The sequence below is a fragment of the Megachile rotundata genome, chromosome 12 (genome assembly GCF_050947335.1).
Source record: "Megachile rotundata isolate GNS110a chromosome 12, iyMegRotu1, whole genome shotgun sequence".
In the NCBI taxonomy this organism is placed as follows: Eukaryota; Metazoa; Arthropoda; class Insecta; order Hymenoptera; family Megachilidae; genus Megachile; species Megachile rotundata.
The window spans coordinates 5800135-5824161 of record NC_134994.1 but is presented as its reverse complement, the minus strand read 5'-3'; the positions used below and the strand labels follow the sequence as shown (position 1 = coordinate 5824161).

The 24027-nt window shown below is 32.2% G+C and overlaps 1 protein-coding gene across 12 annotated transcripts in view; it reads right to left on the bottom strand.

The window, feature by feature from the left end:
- Positions 1-982: 982 nt before the first annotated feature.
- TfAP-2 (transcription factor AP-2) overlaps positions 983-24027 on the bottom strand; it is a 416024-nt gene continuing 392979 nt past the window's right edge. For 11 of the 12 annotated variants that reach the window (XM_076538529.1, XM_076538526.1, XM_076538523.1 and 8 more), the window contains 3 exons: positions 18181-18322; positions 15680-15851; positions 983-12098 (listed from right to left, as the gene is read on the bottom strand). In XM_076538529.1, the coding sequence (XP_076394644.1) occupies positions 11961-12098; positions 15680-15851; positions 18181-18322 (452 nt within the window). In that variant the 3' untranslated portion in view covers positions 983-11960. The remainder of the gene's footprint in view (positions 12099-15679; positions 15852-18180; positions 18323-24027) is intronic. The other variant, XR_001095047.2, reaches the window with a different exon arrangement.

The following is a 24027-nucleotide window of genomic DNA, read 5'->3' as shown; positions in this document are numbered from 1 at the left end:
AGTGTGTAGTTCACTCTGTTCGCCGGAGAGATGGCGCCATCTGTTCCATTTTTGTAAAAATTCAATTAATATTGATTTTTTTTTGAATAACATGTCATATATTTATCATATGTTGATTAATATTGATTTTATCGTTTGAAGTTTCCCTTTAGTTTTTATTTGGTAATTTGAGGATTTGGAAATTTAGAAATTCAGAAATTTCGGGGTATCAGAATTTGAACATGTAAAAATCTAGGAATTGGTAATTTAGGCATTTGAAAATTTAGACTTCCAAAATTTTGCAAATTGAAGAATTTAGAGATTACGTGAATTAAAATTTAGAAACTTGAGAATTTGGTAATTTAAAAGTATAGGAATTTGGTGATTTTGGAACTTGGATGTTTGAAATTTAGAAAATTAAATATATTTGAAAAGTTTAAATTTGTGAATATTTGCTAATTTACGAAGTTGGAAATTTTATAATTTGGGATATGGAAATTTGGATAATTGAAAAATTGGAAAATCGGAAAATGGGAAAATTGCAAAATTGCAAAATTGAAAATTTGGTAATTTGGTGATTTGAAACTTCGAAAAATTGAAAATTTTGGAGTTAGTGTATTAAAAAATTGAGGAAGTAGGTGATTAAAGAATTTAAAGAATATACAAGTTTTACAATTTGAAAAATTCAAAAATTTAAACTATTAAAGTTTTACAAAGAGTATTTAGAAATGTTTACACCTAATATCAAATTATTAATTCAGTCCTAAAATTTAATTTTTCCACACTGACTCTTAATGTTAATCTAACGAAGTCTTTCTTGTACTCAACTTTATTGCACAAACAGTATAACACTACGGTCTTCTCTAAGGGAAAAGGTAATATAGGAAAAGGAAACTTTGTACATTCGATTATCGACATACTACCAAATACAGTAAATTAATCAGAACATAAAAAAATCGTTAAAACCAATTTGAAATGACAACAGGATCAGACCGAACGTAAATTGCTTAGAAACAATATTCTTATTTATTTATCACACACCAATATACAAAAATGAACTGTATAATCAATATCAGAATATAATATACTACGAAATTCAAATATATTTAATAAAGATATATTTGAGTATCTTACAAGATTAGAATGATGCTTCAACTTGGAACAAAATTGTCTACAACATTGTTTTTTTTGTAGTTGGCACAGAAATTCTGGTAGAAAAACGTCTTTTCTACGGCCGCTCTAAGGATTATAAATAAGTATTAATTTACGGGATCTTACGTCTAACGAGTCGCCTAAGTAGTCGTGAATGAAAATAAAAGTTTCAATATCTTCACTTTCTTAACATTTCCTTTTTTTTACATTCTCGTTTCGCCTAACTAAATTCACAGAATTAGTCTGAGACTCAGTTTCTTTATCGCTCATTCTCAACAGACACAACGATTAAAGCGCAAGGGAGAGAATCTTCTTTACAGGGTGAACGAAATTCTTTAAAATTACACGATTTGTTCGAGATTAAAAACAGAGGGTTGTTTTGGCGCTCTTCACGACCACGCTAACACCTCGTCTCTCTATGAAAAAACATGGAATGATAATAGTAATTACTTTTTTTTGTCTTGCCTTGTTATCGATTTATATCTTATTAATGTTACGATTATATCACAAGAAAGATTCAAATACTCTGTACATAATATCCCGGAACGCGAAACGTTCGATCAGGTTTCTTAATCCTTACATTTACATACGCCTAAGATTTAATTACAAAGTTAGATATGTCTCAGGTTCACCTGGTATTGTACTTCAACGCAATTTCTCGTGCTTCCTTTCGTCGATTTAGTCTCTCCTTACCATTCTGCACGAAACGGTCGAGCACTCGGCTGCTCCTGCGTATCGATACGAACACCCCTTTATCGATTTCCACGCGTTCCAAAAGCTCTGGAAAAGCTCTTGGGTGTTCGCACGATCTTCGACTTACGTTTCTAACTCGATATCGTTAATTGGCACATCTCGAATGGCAACTTTCGATTTGCATTGGCACGATGAAAAAAAGAAAAACGATCCCCGGGTCGTCGATGGCGACGAAATTCTTGTTTCTCTGTTCGTCTTGAGAAGAAATTACAAGGAGGGGAAACATGATCATACGCGATTGATCGAAAGATTGCTTCTTGATCAACGCGGTACTAGGGATCACTAATAAGCTCGCTGTTATGGGTCAAAAACGGTGTCGATCTGGGTCTACGTCGATTTTGACACCAAGTCGTTCGGGTACAATATTTTCTTTAAAGGGAGACAGGACAATCGCTCAAGAATTAGATGTTCTAAATGTCTCATGTATGTTATTTGATCATATTAACATTGTCAATCTGTACTTGGTCCACTGAGGTGACCATTCATATTACTTTTTTAAATGTTCAACTATATTTGGTATTTACTAAGATGACCACCCATATTGCTTTTATAACTAGACGCTTGTAGTTATAGTTATAACTGTAGAATGTCTATAACTTTTAACTAAATTTGTTATTTGTAAAGTCAGAATTAAATTCTTTTGTATAATTTGAGTGCTGAATTTCAAAATTGGAACATTTTTGTTTCTGTGAAACTGCAGCACCATTTCCATCTGATATTATCAATAATATTTAATATATGTCCTCTCGTTAATATGAATTTTCCTTTAATTGTTTATCAAGTTTTCTGATCTCCTTTTTATACATATTTCGTTTTACATAATTTTAAAACAAAAACTAAAAATTTTCTGTAACACTCCAGGTACATTTAGAATTGCCAATAATGGAGTTCGAAAATTAATTCAACGTGGAGTGACATGAATGTGAACGCGTCAAAATGGTGGATCTTAGATTTTCTGTATTAAATCACGAAAATTCAACATCAACCATCATCAGAATAAAGAATCATTGTTTGAATCTACTGTAAATTTAAAATGCAAAAGTTACTTTACGAATTATCTATTATTTATTTTTATAGCTTTGAGATCAAATATTAATTAATTATTTAATTTTAGTGCTCTAATTTATTCTGACTGAACGTGTTACAGAAAATTTGTGATGACTTGATGAAGAATTTCACTATACTTGATTTTTAAAACTTTACCTTTGTTATTTAGATCATATAAAATGCATAAAATATTATTTTAAACTTATTGCAAATATTTAAAACTTGGGGATAATTATTATTTTGATTATTTTAGCCAAAAAACGTCTTGATGACACAAGTCACTAAATTGCTATATTGCACAAATCTTGAAAGGCAGATAAAATATGTAAAAACAATATGTATAATGAATACTAATATAAAACATAATCAATATTAATTGATATTAATGAGAACACCACTGAGATCGTGTACCTATTCATACTCTAAGATAGTACATATTTATTATTGATCACTTTCTAATTGGTTAATTTCACCAACTGTTTATTTCAACAGTTGTTCCATTTATTTAATTAAAAGTAACAAATTACGTGATCTACTGGCTAAGAATGCAGAATATAAAATAAATGTATTTTGAAAATAAATGTACGTTGAAAATAAATGTATTTTATTGAATATTTCAAAGATTCTTTTATCAAGAAAGTTAACTGGTATAATTATAATTTAATGAGGTAAATTGCTAAATACTCGTATTTGTAAAGTCAGTGAATTTACAAGAAAAATATACGAGTTTCCACAATAATTTATTTAAATTAACAAGGACTCTGCAATTTATTGCGAAAACGAGAACAAGAAATATTGATTAACATTTACATAATTATAAACAATTATGATGGTTAATAAAGAGGTATTAGATCAAATGTAATTTACATGAATAATTTTTGTTAAATATTCAACTTGGCAAGTGATTTACATTTAGAGTAACTAATATTCGATAATTAATATCTTGAGCAAAAGTGAATATGTAATTTAAATGTTTATTTATCAAAATCTTTATGTTTTGTCAAAGAATGACTATAATGGGATCATTTATTTTACTATTTTTGCGAATTACAAATATTTTTTATATGTGTATTACTTTTCATATTACGTCTTGTCCCAAACTTTTGTGTCATTGTTCAACATAATTTGACACTGGATAAAACATATTTTAATACCACATAATTTTATGGAAAATAATTGTAAAACTTATCAATAACAAATTGAAATATTAATGTAGTGATCAAATAGCATGTGAGATTTTTGGATTTTGTAATATTGAGCCACTTAAACACTTTAAACAATATATTTTCATTTTAGTTTGTTTTATATTTATAATATAAAACATAGTTCGGAGCGATTGAACTGTCTGTCACCGTTTTACATTACTACAAACGTTTTGCGGTTTAACCCAGATTAGAGTTAATTAATTGTTTCAACCTTCTATACGTACGGTTAACACCTTACCAACCGCAAGCCTAATGATCTGATAACAGATTATCGGTTACCGAAATTAACCCTTTGTGACCACTATGTCCTACACATATTAAATTAAATGTTCTTACAACATGAATTATAAAAAATTACTTATGGAATTCATAAATTACGATAATGACTTTCGAATTCATCATCATCTCCAAAGGGTTAACATTTGGGTTAGCTTTTGATTGTTAATTCATCTATAACTCAAATTAGATGTACTGCGTTTAAAAGGACAATGGTAATACTCCTTTCAATATTTAACTATAAGCAACATTTTGTTTATAAACGGTAGGTAAGGTATTAATACATTCACAGTCGCTGACGTGGTGCCATTTTCTTTACAGCTGTTTCACAAAATTTTTTTCAAACGATAGATGATTGAAAGCATTTGTAATTTTATTCGCGATCTTCGGGAGCTTGATCAATCTTTTAACTGTGAAATGTCGATGTTGCGATTGGTAAATTCGATAAATAACTTATCGTAGTGTTCGTACAACGTACATGTCTCACGTTGGACACAAACAGCCGATCAAAATGCGTATTTCAATCGTATGATTGCTTCACTTTTATTTCCTATGTTTTTAGAACAGTAGAACTTCATTTATTCGAACTAACATTTATTTACAGACAAATCAACTTTGAAATGACGTTGAGGTATTTTAAATTGCTGAGATCGATTTCATTCGTGTTACTGATGAATAATTCATTCTCATAACTTTAATTCACAGTGTTATGATTTATTTCTGTAATTAGGATATTTTTGCGTTTTATTCGTTGGAGAAGCTGTCGTTTCTCAAATGTGTAAACGTCTCTTAATTCATATTGTAAATTTTATAATTGTGTGAAATTCGACTTGAGTGAAGTTAGGCTATTAAGTTACTACATTTATTAAATTAATTCTTAGATATATTTCTGCAAACAAAGTTAGGTCATTAATAAGTTACTACATTTATTAAATTAATCTTTAGATATATTTCTGCAAGTTTCAGATTTTTGAACTTAACTAATATTTTAGAGTTCAAATGGTGAGGTTGGGTTAGTTACAGTTCAAAGAAATCGTTAGAAAAAGAAGAAAATACTTCACTCTAGAAAAATACATTAAACTTAGCCCTTATTAGAAGAACAAACTAAATTATAACTGGAGTAAATAATATTTTCAGCAAAACTTCTGAACAACATTAAATTTTGTCCTTAATGGAAAAAGCAATTAAATTAAAATTTGCAGTAACTAATGTTTTGAATAAAACTTCAAAGAGACGTTCAATTTTACGACTAGTAGAAGAAAAAATTGAATTAAAATTTGCAGTAACTAATATTTCAAATGCACTAAATTTGTTTTGAATGCATTAAACTTGTTCGTTGCACAAAAGCAAAGAAAATGGCGGAGAGTTGATTTGAGAGTTTTCCATAAACAAGAAATCAATGTCTCTTCCACAAATCAGAATGAATGAAGTTCAACTGCACCAGCACGATTTTAATCCATCGGATCGACAGCGTTACACTAAATCTATGCAGTGAGTTACCTGGCAAGAACATCAAGTAGATAAAAATGTACAATAAAACGTTGAACCATCTGAAAACTGCGTTGGCTAAACTCGATCTTAAGATAATAAGCTTGGAGCGAAATTTTTACGATACTCGATCTATTCGGAGTCGAAAACGCAGGTGTGAACCCACAAAATGGCGCCTGATTCAAAGTAAAAGAAGCTTTATCACTGTGAACATTTGCGCTATATTTCAGCAAATAATAATAATGACAACTGCAGCAATTTGCACTATTATTATTTCATTCGTCATTATTTTTGGTCTAATTGTCTGTGATCGAGCCAATAACCGCCGAAAATACCAGCGTCCATTTTGTTATTCCGACCAATCGTAGCTCTTCGCGCACCAACTTGTGGGTTGACATCGGTACGTTTCTGTAAAAAGTATCTTTTGGTACTATTATCGTTAATTCTAGCTAATTATAAACTCATTGCGTGTCGAAATCGAAACTAGCAACTGCGGTGAACAGGTGTCTGCATGGATGATAATTCGGCTATTCGTATCCGTATTTTGATTTAAATATAAAACTTTGTCGGCCATTAACGTAATAGATAACAATCCTAAATTAATACTTTTTAGCCTCGGACGGCTGTTGCGACGTCATCTAGCTAATATACGAAGTATTTCCTTCTTTAAACACGATGTAAAATTGTCGTTGAGATTCTAACGAAGAGACGACAGATAAAACGTAATGCAACCGAGTCCACGTTGTTAGCTCTCGGTAATATTAGATCTAATGTCACGTTGTTATTACTCTGCGGTTAATAACGATTGTCAGCGATGAGAAACGGAGAAAAAATACTTGCTAAAAAACGTCAGAAAAACTTTCAAATTGCAACGTGCGACCGAGGAGATCTATAACTTTCAAAGTTGTGATAGCGATGAATATTCAATGATTGTCGCGTACTCAGTGTTTACATGACGCACACATCTCTTCACATGAAGTCAACGGTTTTTTACGCGGAATAGGAGACTCGGGATAATTAGTAATCATTTCGCTGCTATGTTCGTCAGTGTGATATTTATATTTTCATTCTTAGAACTATTTGATTGCTTTGACGTTGGCAACGAGGATCTGTGTTCAAGTCTAGTTCAGTAACTGAGTATTTTAATCGGGAGTCACGATAGGGAAGGAAGGACGTAAGGAAGATGGCGATTAGACAGAAATTTTGTTTAAAATTTTGGGGATTTTGTAATTTTGGATTTTGGAAATTTGAGACTTTAGATTTTTTGCAATTTGAAGTTTTTGAAAGATTGAGATTTTGGGACTTTTTGACTTTGCAAGATTTCAATTTTGAAAGTTTGGTATCTTAGGACCTTTGGAATTTATAACGTTTGGAGGCTTGGTACTTATAGTTTTCAAAATTTTGTAATTTTTTCAAGGTTCAGACTTTGGAACTTTACGAGTTTGCAATTTTGGAAATTATGAACTTTAGAATTTTCAGATTTTGGAATTTTGGGACCTTTGGTTTTCGAAATTTTGGAATTTTTGCAATGTTGAGACTTTGGGACTTTTCGATTTTGCAATTTTGGAAATTATGAACTTTAGAATTTTAAGATTTTAGAATTTTGGAACATTTAAGCTCTGAAATTTTAGAACTTTGAATTTTGGTATTCCGAAATTTTAAGACCTTGAAATTTTGGAGCATTGAAACTTTAAAATTGTAGAAATTTGAGATTTTTAGGTTTTATGATTAAAAGATTGTGGAATTCTGCTATTCTGAATATTTTGAGACCTTTGAACCTTTGGACTTTGAAATTTTTTAAACATCGAGACATTCAAATTATAGAACTTTTGAATTATTAAACTTTTGCGCTTTTGGATTTTTGAATTTTATCGTAGAACTTTGAAAATGTGAAATTTTAGAATTTTGGAATACTGGATTTTTGGAACTGTAGAAAATAATGCAATATAAATAAGTTTAACATATAATATTCATTTTATAGTTCATTTTTAATTTAAAAATATTGTAGCGAGTAATCATTCGCAATTTCAAATAAAATAAAATACATCCAAGAAAAAATAATCTTTTTGCATAAAAATATATTAAGTAATATTTTGATATTTTCTAGTTATTTCTTAGTGACCTTTAAAAATTTTCCAAAATGCATATTCCGTAAAACGTTACACATTACTCTGGAACATTTTCATTTTATTCTTCCCAAATTAGAAAAATAAAGTAAAGTAAAGTAAAAAGTAAAGTAAAGTAAAGTAAAGTAACATAAAAAGTAAAGTAAAGTAAAGTAAAAAGTAAAGTAAAGTAAAGTAAAGTATAAAAGCTAAGGTAGAAATATAAAATTTCAAAATATTTTTCCAACGGAAGTACATAAAAATTGACTTCCTTTATTAGAGCCTTTATCAAACTAAATTAATTCCTGCCAATAAAATTCATATCCAAGGAAAATCTCAATCCCGTTAATCAGTGTCTCAATCAAATGTCTTCCGCAAAAATGCCATACAGTTACTACTTGAAAGTACATGAATATTTATGCGAAATGCACGTTATACGTCTCATAAATTTTTACATAATTCTGTCACTGATTTTATAGCTGATTATACCACTTATTTTGCTGTAAATAATTTTACTAAATCTTTATTGGTATAACTAACTCGGTATTCATTACAAACTATTGTCACATTTTTTCGAGGATTTTCTCGTAAAATTCGAAACGTTCAAATGAATATGAATTGCAGTTATAAATTTAATAGGTTAAGTTATCAAGCTAGATCCTATTATCAATCTAGATTAAAATGTATCTAATAGTTCAGGTTTACTTGTTCACTAACAATAAGTACTGTAGGAAACCTAGCAGGGTGAAGGCAACGATTGTGGAGGAGATTTTTGTTTGGAGGAGAGTCGGTACCGATCATGACATGAAAATTCTTGGCTGAAGAATTTGATAATTATGTAGAATATATATCTCATGGATGTACTGTCGACAACCCAGGAATTGGCGCGTTGGAGGCCGACTCAAAGTGAAAGAAGCCACTCGGTTTCCGCCCATCCCCACCATGAACACTGCTCGCGTGACATATCAGCAAATAAGAATAATAACAATAACTCCTTTACGCAATTGGCACTAGCTCTCTCAGGCATTTGTCGATTTTTTGGCCTAAGGTGAAGTGGGGTAAGTGCAGACTGGTTTTTGTAAAGTTGGTATTTAAACGTAAGTATTTTCAGTCTACTGTGTATGTATATACTTAACGCTGTCGATATCGAACGCTTTGCACAATTACTACTATTTAATTAATATTAATTAGGACCTTAATTTTCCTTGTACATTTTGATTTTGATAGGAAATTGTTTAAAATGTCAACTACTCTGCACTTTCCCCGAAAATGGGGTAAAAGCGTAACTTGAAGTTAAATACTTTGAAACTTTATTTCATGTGCAATGGGGCAAGAGCAGAATTATTAACAAATTTGCTATAAAATGCTTTTTACTGCATCATGCAAGTATTCTATACTGCAAACAAGTACTCTTAGCTGAAATACAGGAGGGTATATAGTGAAACAAAATAAGGAAACAAACACACTAAATGGAGAAATTTTGCTTATATTGCAATAAAAATAGCTTGTATACGCACTTGCCCCGTTTACGAACTTACCCCACTTCATCTTAATTGGTATGTGACCACTCGAATTAATATACCGTCGAAAATACGTGTGGCGTCCATTTTTTTATTCCAACCAATTGGGACTCTTCCTAAGTCAACCTATGCACCAATTCCTGGGTTGACTGCAGTACATAACTTTATATCTAGATATTCAACTTTGGTAGCCATCTCGTATCATAAATTCTCTGCTACGATAAGTTGAACATCTTTCACACTTCGGTTAAGCAGCAAAATATGAGCAGTTTTAAGAAATATGAAAACATGTGAGCAAATATGCGAGTCACTATAAATAGAGTTGAGCTATTTTACACACCGGACTCGGTCGTTGGATAAAAATCGGTTGTAAAACATTCACGAGTGAATTTACATTTATGATCGTTAAACTACAAGCTGTAGAGAGCAATATATCACTATGCTGATAATATTAATGCTTAGGCAGCAGCGTCATCATCGATACTGCGCGAATGCATGTCGTACGCTCGGTAATGAGCAAAGAATAACGATGCTTGAGCAATATAAATAATCCACTCAACAAATCTACGAATGAAGTACGGTTGTTACGAGTTAATTCCTCTTTATCGCATCTCCGTTTATGCGTAGTTATCGATCGATTCGAGAGCTGCGAGAACAGAAACAGAATTTAAAAATTCAAACCCAGTTTGCTCATTTTTTATATTCTCTTTAAAAAAATGTGAGATTTACTGATTTTCAATTTGTATAGATATTTGCAATTTTATTTTATTAGGTATTTGCAGTTTTTATTTTAAAATCATTACAGTTAAATTTTTTCTGTTTGAAATTTGCAATTTTGAAAGTTTTGAAATTGGAAAATTTATTAATTGGAATTTTGTAAATTTATGAACGTTGAAAATTTATATTTTCATGTTTTTAAATATTTAAATTCTTAAATTATCAAGCTTCTACATTTCCAAAATTAGATTTTAAGCTTTAAAATTTCAAAATTTTTATATTTTTAAAATAAATTATTTCAAATTTTTATATCTCTAAAATTCTACATGTTCAAAATAAAAGAAATGTAAAAGTTTAATATTTCTAAATTTCTACAATTTCAAAATGAAAAAATGGATAATTTCAATACTCTTAAAATTCTACATGTTCAAAATAAAAGAAATGTAAAAGTTTAATATTTCTAGATTTCTACAATTTCAAAATGAAAAAATGGCTAATTTTAATACTCCTAAAATTCTACATTTTAAAAATAAAAAAATTGTAAAATTTTAGTATTTCCAAATGTCTACAATTTCTAAATAAAAAAATCATCAATTTTAATACTTCCAAAATTCAAAATAAAAAGAATGTCAATTTCAGTATTTCCAAATTTCCAAATTTCATTACTAATCTAAAAAATTCGCAAATTCAAAACTCTGTAAAATCAGGAAAGATCATGAACCGTGTAATCTCAGTATCAGAAAAATGATACCTAAAATATTACAGTGAATGCATGCAACATAAATTTGATTAATAACCCTGCAGTCAGCCAGATTCCGCCAAGCATATCCAAAGAATTCAGCACTGGAAAGGTTAACGCGTTCGAAACTGGGAATAAATTTCTAATCGTGTTCGAATCATATCACGAACAAGTCTACACGTTCTACGCTGCATTTCAACAAAACGATCTCGACCGTTCCGATAAGCCTCAGTTGTTAGATCTTCAAGTTTGGAGCACGGCAAAGAATCATTGCGAAGATTAATCGTAACGATTGCACAAACGTTTCGACTATCGCTAAGCCTATCACAAGTAGTAGTACGCGTTCGAGTATCCTTCACGAGGAACCTAAGGAAACAAGAGAGAAATAATCGAAGCATTCAAACCAAGGATCGGACTCGATCCCGTCGAATCGATCGATACTTCTCGATCAGCATAGATGCGTCTCAACTAAAGTAGGCAGTGAGTACAAAGTTATTCCTACCTCGTTACTCGAGTTCTCGATACACATGATACGACTGCAAATGTGTGTGGATGTTTCCTGAACATCGAAAGAGTATCCCGATTCGCTAAAAATAAGGAGAAAAATGAAGTATCTCGTGTGTCCACTGCCGGCCGATTCGACCAGGACTCTCGACCCTTGCCGAGGTCCAATCTCGCTAGATTTCACATTGCACATTTCTCGTGACTTCGTGTCGTACACCTAGAACACATTCGACCAGCCAACCTCGAACACGGATATCCGCGCCTAGCTGTCACGCTTGTTTCCCTTGCGATTGGTGGGCTTATTATTTCTTTTATTTTGATTATTCAATGTGCAGGTCTGTGCACGGACATACGCGTCGTTTTAGTGGTCCACCAGAAGCCATTCGCGATGAGGACAGCTCGCGAAAGCTCAGTTGTACGGCCATGAGTGCCTGATTGAAGTGACCACGTTCGAGGTAGGCGGGTCTTCCGGGCGTCACTTCTTCATGTCGTTCATCAACGTCCCGTCCTTGCTCTTGTTCGTGTCGAGATTCGATTGCTGACTACTTGTTACGCCGCTCCCGTTCCCTGGGTACATCTTCTCCAGGTGATTCAGCGACTCGCTTAGGAACTTCTGTAATGAAACGGGGATGACAGATTAGATGAATGTAATTGTTGGATGGAACAAGCGACTCCTCACCGATTGAGACGAGTCAAATATATTGTCATTTTATTCTGAACTTATTTTTATATATATGTTACGGGCTATGTGTTTGAACATTTTGTAAAAACGATCAGTTATATCTAGAACGCCGAAGATTTTGAGTAATGCATATAATGAGATGACGACGATAATCAGTGGGGGATGCTAGCTAGATTAGGTTAGCATGTGTCACGTTTGGTAATGACTTTAACGCGAACATTTTGTAATATGATTAATTATTATTATACAGAATGCCAAATATTTCAAATAATGATGTTCAATCGGGGGATGTTAACTAGGTTAGCATAGTAGTAGTAATCCTACGCGTAGTAATGCAATGCGTGGTAATTCTAAGCGTAGGAATCTAACGCGTGGTAATCTAACGCGTAGTTAACCAACGCGTAGTAATCCAGCGTGTGGATATCTGACGCGTAGTAATCCATCGCGTGGATATTCAACGCGTAGTAATGCAACGCGTGGTAATTCTAAGCTAGGAATCTAACGCGTGGTAATCTAACGCGTAGTTAACCAACGCGTAGTTAACCAACGCGTAGTAATCGAGCGTATGGATATCTGACGCGTAGTAATCCATCGCGTGGACATTCAACGCGTAGTAATGCAACGCGTGGTAATTCTAAGCGTAGGAATCTAACGCGTGGTAATATAACGCGTAGTTAACCAACGCGTAGTTAACCAACGCGTAGTAATCGAGCGTATGGATATCTGACGCGTAGTAATCCATCGCGTGGACATTCAACGCGTAGTAATGCAACGCGTGGTAATTCTAAGCGTAGGAATCTAACGCGTGGTAATATAACGCGTAGTTAACCAACGCGTAGTTAACCAACGCGTAATAATCCAGCGTGTGGATATCTGACGCGTAGTAATCCATCGCGTGGATATTCAACGTGTAGTAATGCAACGCGTGGTAATTCTAAGAGTAGGAATCTAACGCGTGGTAATCTAACGCGTAGTTAACCAACGCGTAGTTAACCAACACGTAGTAATCCAGCGTGTGGATATTTGACGCGTAGTAATCCATCGCGTGGATATTCAACGCGTAGTAATGCAACGCGTGGTAATTCTAAGCGTAGGAATCTAACGCGTGGTAATCTAACGCGTAGTTAACCAACGCGTAGTAATCCAGCGTGTGGATATCTGACGTGTAGTAATCCATCACGTGGATATTCAACGCGTAGTAATGCAACGCGTGGTAATTCTAAGCTAGGAATCTAACGCGTGGTAATCTAACGCGTAGTTAACCAACGCGTAGTTAACCAACGCGTAGTAATCGAGCGTATGGATATCTGACGCGTAGTAATCCATCGCGTGGACATTCAACGCGTAGTAATGCAACGCGTGGTAATTCTAAGCGTAGGAATCTAACGCGTGGTAATATAACGCGTAGTTAACCAACGCGTAGTTAACCAACGCGTAGTAATCGAGCGTATGGATATCTGACGCGTAGTAATCCATCGCGTGGACATTCAACGCGTAGTAATGCAACGCGTGGTAATTCTAAGCGTAGGAATCTAACGCGTGGTAATATAACGCGTAGTTAACCAACGCGTAGTTAACCAACGCGTAATAATCCAGCGTGTGGATATCTGACGCGTAGTAATCCATCGCGTGGATATTCAACGTGTAGTAATGCAACGCGTGGTAATTCTAAGAGTAGGAATCTAACGCGTGGTAATCTAAGGCGTAGTTAACCAACGCGTAGTTAACCAACACGTAGTAATCCAGCGTGTGGATATTTGACGCGTAGTAATCCATCGCGTGGATATTCAACGCGTAGTAATGCAACGCGTGGTAATTCTAAGCGTAGGAATCTAACGCGTGGTAATCTAACGCGTAGTTAACCAACGCGTAGTAATCCAGCGTGTGGATATCTGACGTGTAGTAATCCATCACGTGGATATTCAACGCGTAGTAATGCAACGCGTGGTAATTCTAAGCTAGGAATCTAACGCGTGGTAATCTAACGCGTAGTTAACCAACGCGTAGTTAACCAACGCGTAGTAATCCAGCGTGTGGATATCTGACGCGTAGTAATCCATCGCGTGGACATTCAACGCGTAGTAATGCAACGCGTGGTAATTCTAAGCGTAGGAATCTAACGCGTGGTAATATAACGCGTAGTTAACCAACGCGTAGTTAACCAACGCGTAATAATCCAGCGTGTGGATATCTGACGCGTAGTAATCCATCGCGTGGATATTCAACGTGTAGTAATGCAACGCGTGGTAATTCTAAGAGTAGGAATCTAACGCGTGGTAATCTAACGCGTAGTTAACCAACGCGTAGTTAACCAACACGTAGTAATCCAGCGTGTGGATATTTGACGCGTAGTAATCCATCGCGTGGATATTCAACGCGTAGTAATGCAACGCGTGGTAATTCTAAGCGTAGGAATCTAACGCGTGGTAATCTAACGCGTAGTTAACCAACGCGTAGTAATCCAGCGTGTGGATATCTGACGTGTAGTAATCCATCACGTGGATATTCAACGCGTAGTAATGCAACGCGTGGTAATTCTAAGCGTAGGAATCTAACGCGTGGTAACCTAACGCGTAGTTAACCAACGCGTACTAATCCAGCGTGGGGATATCCAACGCGTAGTAATCCAACGCGTGGCAATTCTAAGCGTACGAATCCTCGTACGTATAAAATAATCCTACAAAATATTTTTTAACATCCCATCAAATTATGTCACGTAACGCACATACAATCAGACGACAATGATGTTCAATCGGGGGATGTTAACTAGTTTAGCATGTGTGTATTATGAAACTTACACACGTTAAATATTCATATGTTTCAATATGTAGTATAGTCAGCTTATCTCAGCATAATTTATTCGCCTGATACGCTGTCATTTATCATTTGTCTGGTTAATAAGGTGTCATAATCAGGATTAATCTAATGTAATAGGTTCTCCATGCACGTGCGAGGAAAAATGGTAGGAATATCTCGACGGCATGGAAGATCGATTGAAGTACATGAAGTGTATTTGCTGTGTTTTTTCTTTTGATTTCCTTTGAATCAATTATGAATTTTAAATGATACGTTCGTACATGTTTAATACTGGTTTTCTACCTTTTTTGTTGAAGTTGAAAATGCGATTAATGTTAGAAGGAAAAATAATAATAACAACAATAATTTTTCTTAAAATCTGTGTTGATCAACATGAAGATAAGAATGTTAATATTCAATTGTATATTGATGTGTATACTCAATTGTATTTAATCGTTTGTTAATTTATGTATGATTTTTTCTAAAATTTGGGAAATTTTAGTTATATAAAGTTACTAGGGGAACCTGCAAATTTATTTGATAATACAAGTTATTATTTATGCTTCATTTTTAACTTCAAATTATGTATGCATTATAAGCTGGTACGTTTAGAGTTAAATTTCTTCCTCAATAAATTGGATGATTCTTCATGTGGCACTTGTGAAAAATGAAAAAGAAAAATGTTTGTAACTTTTTCAGGATCAAAAGAAAAATACCTGTATTGCCGTGAGAGCGGCTACGATTGCAGGACTTCCGAATCCATGTGATATGAGAGAGAAATGTGTTAGGTGTCTCTGTATGCTTGGGTCGAGGATATGTTGTGGCCGTGTGTTACAAAGTGGAGATCTATCTTGATTCAGAAGATCCATCAGCTCTTTGGTGATTTGTCTGAAAAACACAACCAACGGCGTTAAATTCTCCTTCTATAACTTCTTAATAAATTATTAGTTATTTCTAAACTTATTTTAACAATTCTGACAAATGAAATGTACGACTTTCGAAATACTGATATAAAAGGATTTTGAAAATATATAGGATAGTTACGTAAAAAGGAGGGCAGAAATTCCCAAGAATAATTTGTTTATTTAATGTCATTCTGTTTAATGTAGTTCTATTTTATTTAATGTAGTTCTGTTTAATTGTATTCGATGTATAATACAATCTTGTGTAGCTGCGATTCTCAACCTTAATATACAATTCGTATACTGTATATAGTACATAGTTTGTATAATTGTATAACAATTTTATTATCAAAAATTTTATTTCCAATATTAAAAAACAGACATAGAAGAAAACCTTAGGTAAAATCAAAATTACTGCTGATATATCGATGATGTCGGTATTTGATGATCACTGACTAAAATACAATCCTGACCTTCTATTATAGTTCTTAGTAAACAATAAATTATTCTGGAAAATTTATATTGGTTGTCACTTTGATTGTTGCTCTTCGAAAACAATGATTTATTATTTAGATTATTATTTTTAAATAAGTACTTCTTTAAAATAAGTTCTTCACAAAATAGGCGACCAGAACTGTTAATTTATTTTTTCCAAATATAGATGATATGAACAACCTGTCAATGGTAACCAAAATTAAACTTTCGCCATCGATAATTACCCGCAATTAAAATTTCTAGATAATTATACAGGTAACTGTTACTTATTTAATTATTCATAATTATTCATAACAAAAATCATTTCGTTGATAACACCATAACTAAAAATTGTTTTGTAACAACTATTCCTGATTAAAAATAAAACAAAAATTAAATGTATCTTTCTCACATTTCTGTGTACAAAATTTTCTTCCTGGTAATAAAATTTTTAAATTACGTTTTTAATGATGCAAAATTTATGTGAAAGTTGAGAATCTCTGCTCCATAACCTAGCAGGAAGGTGCTAACCCGTAAACACTTGGTTCAGTTAACACCTTATCTTGCTGTACTCGATTCTTCATTGAATGTGGCTAAAACAGTTAACTAGACAATAAGAGGACAATTTTTACGATTCTACATGTATAATTTCGTGTATTGTATAATTGGACAAACTTCCGTATTTCGAACGATGAACATTCCTTTTATTACAGCAATTTACACATTTTGCTTTTTGGTCAAAGTTCATGGTGATTGCATCGCGAAAATCAGATTTAGAAATCATCGATGATAAAGCAAGTTTATTAAAAAATTGTGTAGTAAATTGTAATATTAATGCTTGACGATTTTTAATACAATATTGATGCAAGGAAGTGAAACATATTAGCATCATAAAATAAGCAAAAGGCAAACACTTTTACTGTCAATTATTTGATAAATTGTGGAAATACGGTAAATCAGCTTCAATTCTTTAATATTAAAATACTGAAAATTCTCATATTGTAACCTGTTATAATTCTTAAATTTTTCAAGAAAATTTCAAATAAATAATTTTGAATTAATTCAAAATATAAAATCATTTTTGAGGTTATAATTAAATATGTACCTCCATTAAGTATCTTTTCTATCCTCCACATGTTACATGCTATAATTTTTAACTTTATTATTTGGACCCTTATGGACCTTCTCAATGATCATTTCAATAATCTTCTCCAAATTTCGTTAGTTTATTATACTTTTCATTCAGTCAAATTTTAACACTAAAACTAACAGGTAGTCGAAATAGCTACGTTCAGGTTTCACATTTTATATTTCAAAGTTTGTGAAATATTTCGCTCCTGACAATTCTATCATACTCATATCAAGTTTGAAAGTTCTACATTTTATTGACACGAAGAATTTATCTAATGTCTCGATATTTCACAAACTTTGAAATATAAAATGTGAAACCTCAACGTAGCCATTTTGACTGCCTGTTAGTTCTAGTGTTAAAATTTGACTGAATGAAAATTATGAATTTGACTGAATTAAAATTGACTGACATAAAATTTGATTGAATGAAATGATCATTATAAAAGTTCATGAGGGTCCAAATAATAAATTTACAAATAATAACATACAACATGTGGAGGTCAGAAAAGGTATTTAATGGAGGTACATTTTTAATTATAACCTCGGTAATGATTATTTCCGTCGTCTCGATATTTGCTTATTTATTTTCAATTCAGAGGGAAGTGTTGAAGAAACTTTATAGTAACGTATGTCCGCGATGCAACCGAAGCTCCCGATTATCTCGATAGATTTCTTTCGCCATTGTTTTCAGCTTGACGATAAATTCTTACTTGGTGGCATGAAGAAGTTCTTTTCTCCTGTAGGAATCTTGCGGTTCACAATGTTGTCGACTCAGGTATTCGGCAACTTGCTTCGCAGGGAATTCGGTTTCGCAAACATAGCCGAAGTCTCTGGCAAGGTGAATGGCTTCTCCTGCAAAACGAAATAAAATACTCGAGGTATAGAAGCGGAATCACATAAGCTACGCATGGAAATGTGTGAACTTTTTTTTGAAACATTTACGACTTAACGGGACGAGATAAAATCTTTTCCAGGAAGAACAATTTCGGATGTTAACGGCTGTCGCACTTGTTAAGCTTCAGATTCATTTTAGGATTCATTAGGATTCAGATTCATTTTCTTCCTTTCTAGGACTTTGTTGAAAGTGTCGTTCGGGTTCAACTTTAAGGGTCGTAATTATTTATTACCCATTAATATTATTGAAGTATTGAAAGTACTTGTGACTCTGATGAAAAATATACAGTAGAATAACACAGAATTAAATTTGATAAAAGTAATGGTACGTTAAATTGTACAAGGTGCTCTAGGCTTTTGCCAAATAGGAAAAGTAGAGTTTATAAAATGAAACTGGATGGAAATTAAAATTAACTCCATGATGAAATAAAAGATGCAGGCCAAATTTTATTTGGCCAAATGGTTAACTGGTGTTTAATTTGGCCAAACTTGCAACTCTAAAGTCTATAAGTTCTCAAATTTTGAAACCTTAAATTCGCAAATTGTTAGAAGCTATATTTACTTGCTATGATGCTTTAGTCACGTTTAGAATCCCTCAAATAAAAATCTTACATCAATATCGCAATATTTAAAAAAATAGAAAAAATCTTGTTAATCGATACTGCAAAGAAATTAAGATTCACAGTTACTCGTTAATATAACAGACTATAAAAGCTACATAAACGATTAGTACGTAATATTTCACGAGTACAATTATATTATCAACAATATCAGATATCTTTGCTATAAACTTATATGATCTATGAAAGATTCACCCAAACGCCCACGGGATATTAAAAAGGTGAAAAGTGTTATGTCGTAAAGTCTCGCTACTATTTACAACTGTTCGTTAAGCCGGCAAGAAAGAATGAAATTAATTTACGACCACTTCCATGTTAAACAAATAGAAGCTTCTCAGTTATGAAACGCATAAACTTCTTCGTAAACGTAATACGTTTACAGATGAAATTTTATAGTTCTTCGGGATTATAATTAACTGTTCTTTAGAGAATGTAATAAAATTGTTGAAAATACCTGTAACGGAATAATCATTAGACATTAGATGAGTTCGGAATATTTGATGATTTGTTGAGAAATTTTTGGTAATTCGATGTTTGTTTCGATTGTAAACTCTGATATTTATTAGTCTAATTTTTGGTAAAGTTCTATTTAGGTTTCTATATGTATAGTCTCGCTATATGGCCGCAGAGACTTTCTCGTTATAGCACTTGCAAGCACATTTTCTACGGTCCTCAATTTCATATGAAGGCTATCAAATACAAATTTTTAAATATTTTCATATGTCAGCTTTCGAATGGAACATTCAAACCTAAGTTTTTAAAGGGAAGCTCACAAATATTTTCAAATCCAAACTTCATCACTATACCAAACAAATATTTCTAAATTTAATCTTCTTAATTTAAATTTTCACATCGGGTTCCAAAAAATATACTTTCACATCAAAATTTTCAATTGTTTTCAATTGATAGCTCACAGGAAAATTTCTTAAAATCTAAGATTCGACATCAATCTTCCAAATATAGATTTTTGATGTTTGAAATATTTGTTCTTTTAATCAATGTTAGTATTCAAATTTTAGAATCAAGAACGAAAAAATTTAACTTCCCTTTAGGCTACAATATATTCTTCAGTTTATGATCAAACAGTTAAACATAAATTACAAAAATCATTTACTATAATTACATTTTGAGTTCTATCATTTATAAATATTATTGAGTCTTACTTATTATGAATTATAATTTACTATGCCTAGAAGGTTGCATGCAAAGGTTTCGTAAAATTATTACTTCTGTCCCCTAAAATTGTGCAAAGTTTAAACAAAATCTGAGTTTCAAAGATCGTGAACCTCATGACTCGAAACCTTTGCGCCGCCATTTTTTCTATAAAAGTCAAGCTTGCTCGCCATCGTACCCGCGAATAAATGAGAAAATAACTTCTTATCGAGCGTAGAATTAAAACACGTGTCACCAACAGTGATTATCAACGATCTAATCGTTAACGTAGGTCGCGCAGTCTTTTGCGCAATACACGTACAAAGTGCAACAGGTTGTTTCAGCTCGATTTTAATACCGTCGACGTAACTCGTCTGCATCGATTTGCATATGCTCCTTGCATCGCATGTTCCATAACTTCTTTTAATTCCCTTTAACTAAATTACTATCTTCCCCACGTAACTCCCTGGCATACACATTCGCCACGGTATACGTATATAAGATTAATTTATAAAAGAAAATATTTTTATGGGATATTAGGATCGTTTCTTTTTATGAAACGCAAGATTAGATTCAACTTCTGCCTTGATAATTCTTATCTTCCGCTTGAAAACAATTGGTTGTGTACAATTTTATCATCATCTTTTTAATGTGAGTTATGAAATTTATTTTTGCTGCACGAATACATTTTACGTAATTTGTGAGAGACGTATTTTAAATAGAATAGCATACCGATTAGCTTGCTGAGAGTTTTAACCTTTTGGCGCTGTATACTGCAGACGTTATGAAATGTAATTTAGGTACATCATAAGTATAAAATAGTTTATTTTAATCTATAGATGTGTATAAACAGGAGAAAAATTAACTTGTTTTGCGCCATATGGAATTTTTATGACATGCATGTGACTTTATTAATTTTTATATAAGTGAATCTATTCTCTCATCTGCGGAATTTTACATTTCTCTCAAATATCATTTAACTGATTTATAAACTGAGTAATAAGTATAGTTTGAGATATTACTTTCTTTATTTCTTTAATTATTAATGATTCACAGTGGGGATGCGGAAGGTACACAAGCAAATTATATTTATTTCAATTTTTTATAGTATTCTGCCTTCTTATAGTAGCTTACCCCTAAAAGTCAATTATATTTTGAATGATTTCTAGTTTTGATAACAATCCTGATTTACGTAGTATTGCTGTGACGTGCAGGAATAAAAAATGTTGAAACACAACGCGTAGAAATACAACTCGTAAAAGTACAATGTGTGGCCACACAACGCGTGGAACACAATTAATCGACATACAGTGCGTGGTAGTACGATGCGGAAGAATACAAAATGGAGTATCACGTGTTAGAATACAACGCGTAGAAACATATATGTATGTCATAGAAATACAGTTAGACTACAACTTGTAGAACATCCATACATTTCTGCATTATCATAAAATTTTGAAATATATTGTAGCTACATATGTGCCTACAATAATACCTAACCTATCTGTACATATGTATATATGTATATGAATAGGTATATAACTTATAACAATATGTATACGTTCAATGTAACACGTAACGACTTAATACTATTATTACTTTCATGCTTTTATTAGTATAATCAAATCACACTGTCTATCTAAACAGGTCAGCAACACTGAACCTCTGATTTTATTAAATTTTCTTCAGGATCATAGTTGTTATATTGTATCATGTTAAAGTATGAATTAAATGATCTCTTCTACCGAGAAACACGCTATTTCTAGAAAATGACCGATTGAAAGGATAATTTTTGATGAAATCAGTCGGTGAACAAATCAACATTGTCCAAACAGCAAGATCTTTTGATTTCATATCTTTTCAAATATCATCGTCGTCCTATTCTATCATGTTAAAGTACGAATCAAGTAATCTTTATGTGAGAGAGAGAGACACTTGCTGTTACTAAAAGATGAACGATTAAAACGATAATTTTTGATAAAATCGGTCTGTAAGCAAATCATTGTCCATCCAAACAGATCAGATCGAACTTTTGATTTCATTATCGTTGTCCCATTCCATCATGTCAAAGTACAAATTAAGTAATCTTTACGAGAGAGCAACGTGCTATTTCTAGAAGATGAACGATTAAAACGATAATTTTTGATGCAGTCATTTACCAAGACAACTCAATGCAAGAGACAGAAGCGTCCGTAGCTCGATGCAGATGAGGACCACAGATTGGTAAAAGATGATTACAGATGCGAGCCGCAGATTGGCACACGTAGTTGCACCAAAGAACGAATCAGCAACGTGACTCGCGAATTAATGGTTAGTCTTTTTGCTCCGTGACTTTTTACTACGTACGTTCGATCGAAAACACAACGTGACAATTAAGAGTTGGAAAGATTAACGTTGTTTGAGAAAATACGTTCACATTCAGGTTATTTCTACTTTAAGTCACTGTGGCTCACTACGACTTCACCTTTTTATTTCTTCATTTTTAACACCAAATCTATAATTTCAAATTTGACAAGTTTTTTAATTTGCATTTGTTTTCATTGGACATTAAACTTCAATTGATGTATACAGATCTTGTGGTACTTTTACGTAATCAAATGTACGTGGACTTTCTATGTTTCGAAATTCATTTGATGCGCAGCAATCTAATTTTGTAATGCAGTGATTCTACAAGATTAAAAACATCGATTTATTTCTATCCACGTGCGGTCAATCAATTCATACGCAACAGACAAGGAAATATTTGATTCTCTGCAAGCTCTTTTTTCTTTGACTTTGGAAAGAAATTGAAACGTACCAAACGAATTACCTATAAACCATATATTTTTTTGGTAAAATTTCGCACAAAGTAACAAAATACTTAACAAAATTACTTGATATTTATGCAGTTAAGTGATTTAATTCTTGAAGTGTGTAGGAGTGTGTTTAATTATTTTTCAATTAAGTTGAATATATTTCATAAAAAGGAGATTTGTGGAAAGATTAAATAAACTATAATAGAATGAATAATTTTTCAAATCTGAAAAATGAAAACTTTTGTACTTTCGTTTAAAAATTCGTTAACATACAGAATAAAAAACTTGATTCTTTGATAAACAAAATAAAAAATGAGCGTTTGAAGTTGAAAATATTTTTGTATCGAATAGTCAAATATTTGAAAAAGAAAAATTAGAAATAAAAAATTTTGTGTTTAGAGAAGAGAATAATGTTTGTGTTCAGCAAAAATATTATCAACAAAAATAGTTAAATGTCATAATTAAATTTTTTCTCATTATTTCTTGAGTGTTTTATTTTATTTATTAACCTCGTTGCATTTTGTTGATTAATATTAAATTATTATTATTTTAAACATGTATCATGATTATGAATATATTCTCGGGCTAATGACCATAGTAGTCGACGCCCAAAACAAGAATCAATCAATCAATATATTCCTTGTATTATTTTAATTTTATATTAAACAGTAAAAGTGAATTATTTTCTTTTAATAATCAGTATAGTTATTATTAAATAACGTCTGGTGCCATGACATAATTAACAGAATTATCGAATGTGTTAACAAATTTATCCACATCAAATAAAGGAAAATAAAGTCTGTCATACCGTTATAATTATTATCCCTTTTCCTTTCAACTCGACAGGTAATAAATAATTCTGCTACTCATCTATAATTAATCATGCTAATCTTCAGTCATTATCTCCGTTATGTGAATCTGCATTCGCGTTTCTCTTTGCACGCTAATTCGCGTTATTCACTTACTATCAAGATTCCGATGCAACAAATATTTCGGGATCTCAAATGATTTCTCCACGATAAAAAGATATAAAATCTTTTCACGAAGAAAAAAAAATAATAAAAATAATAAACATTAATGTACTTAAATTAATGAC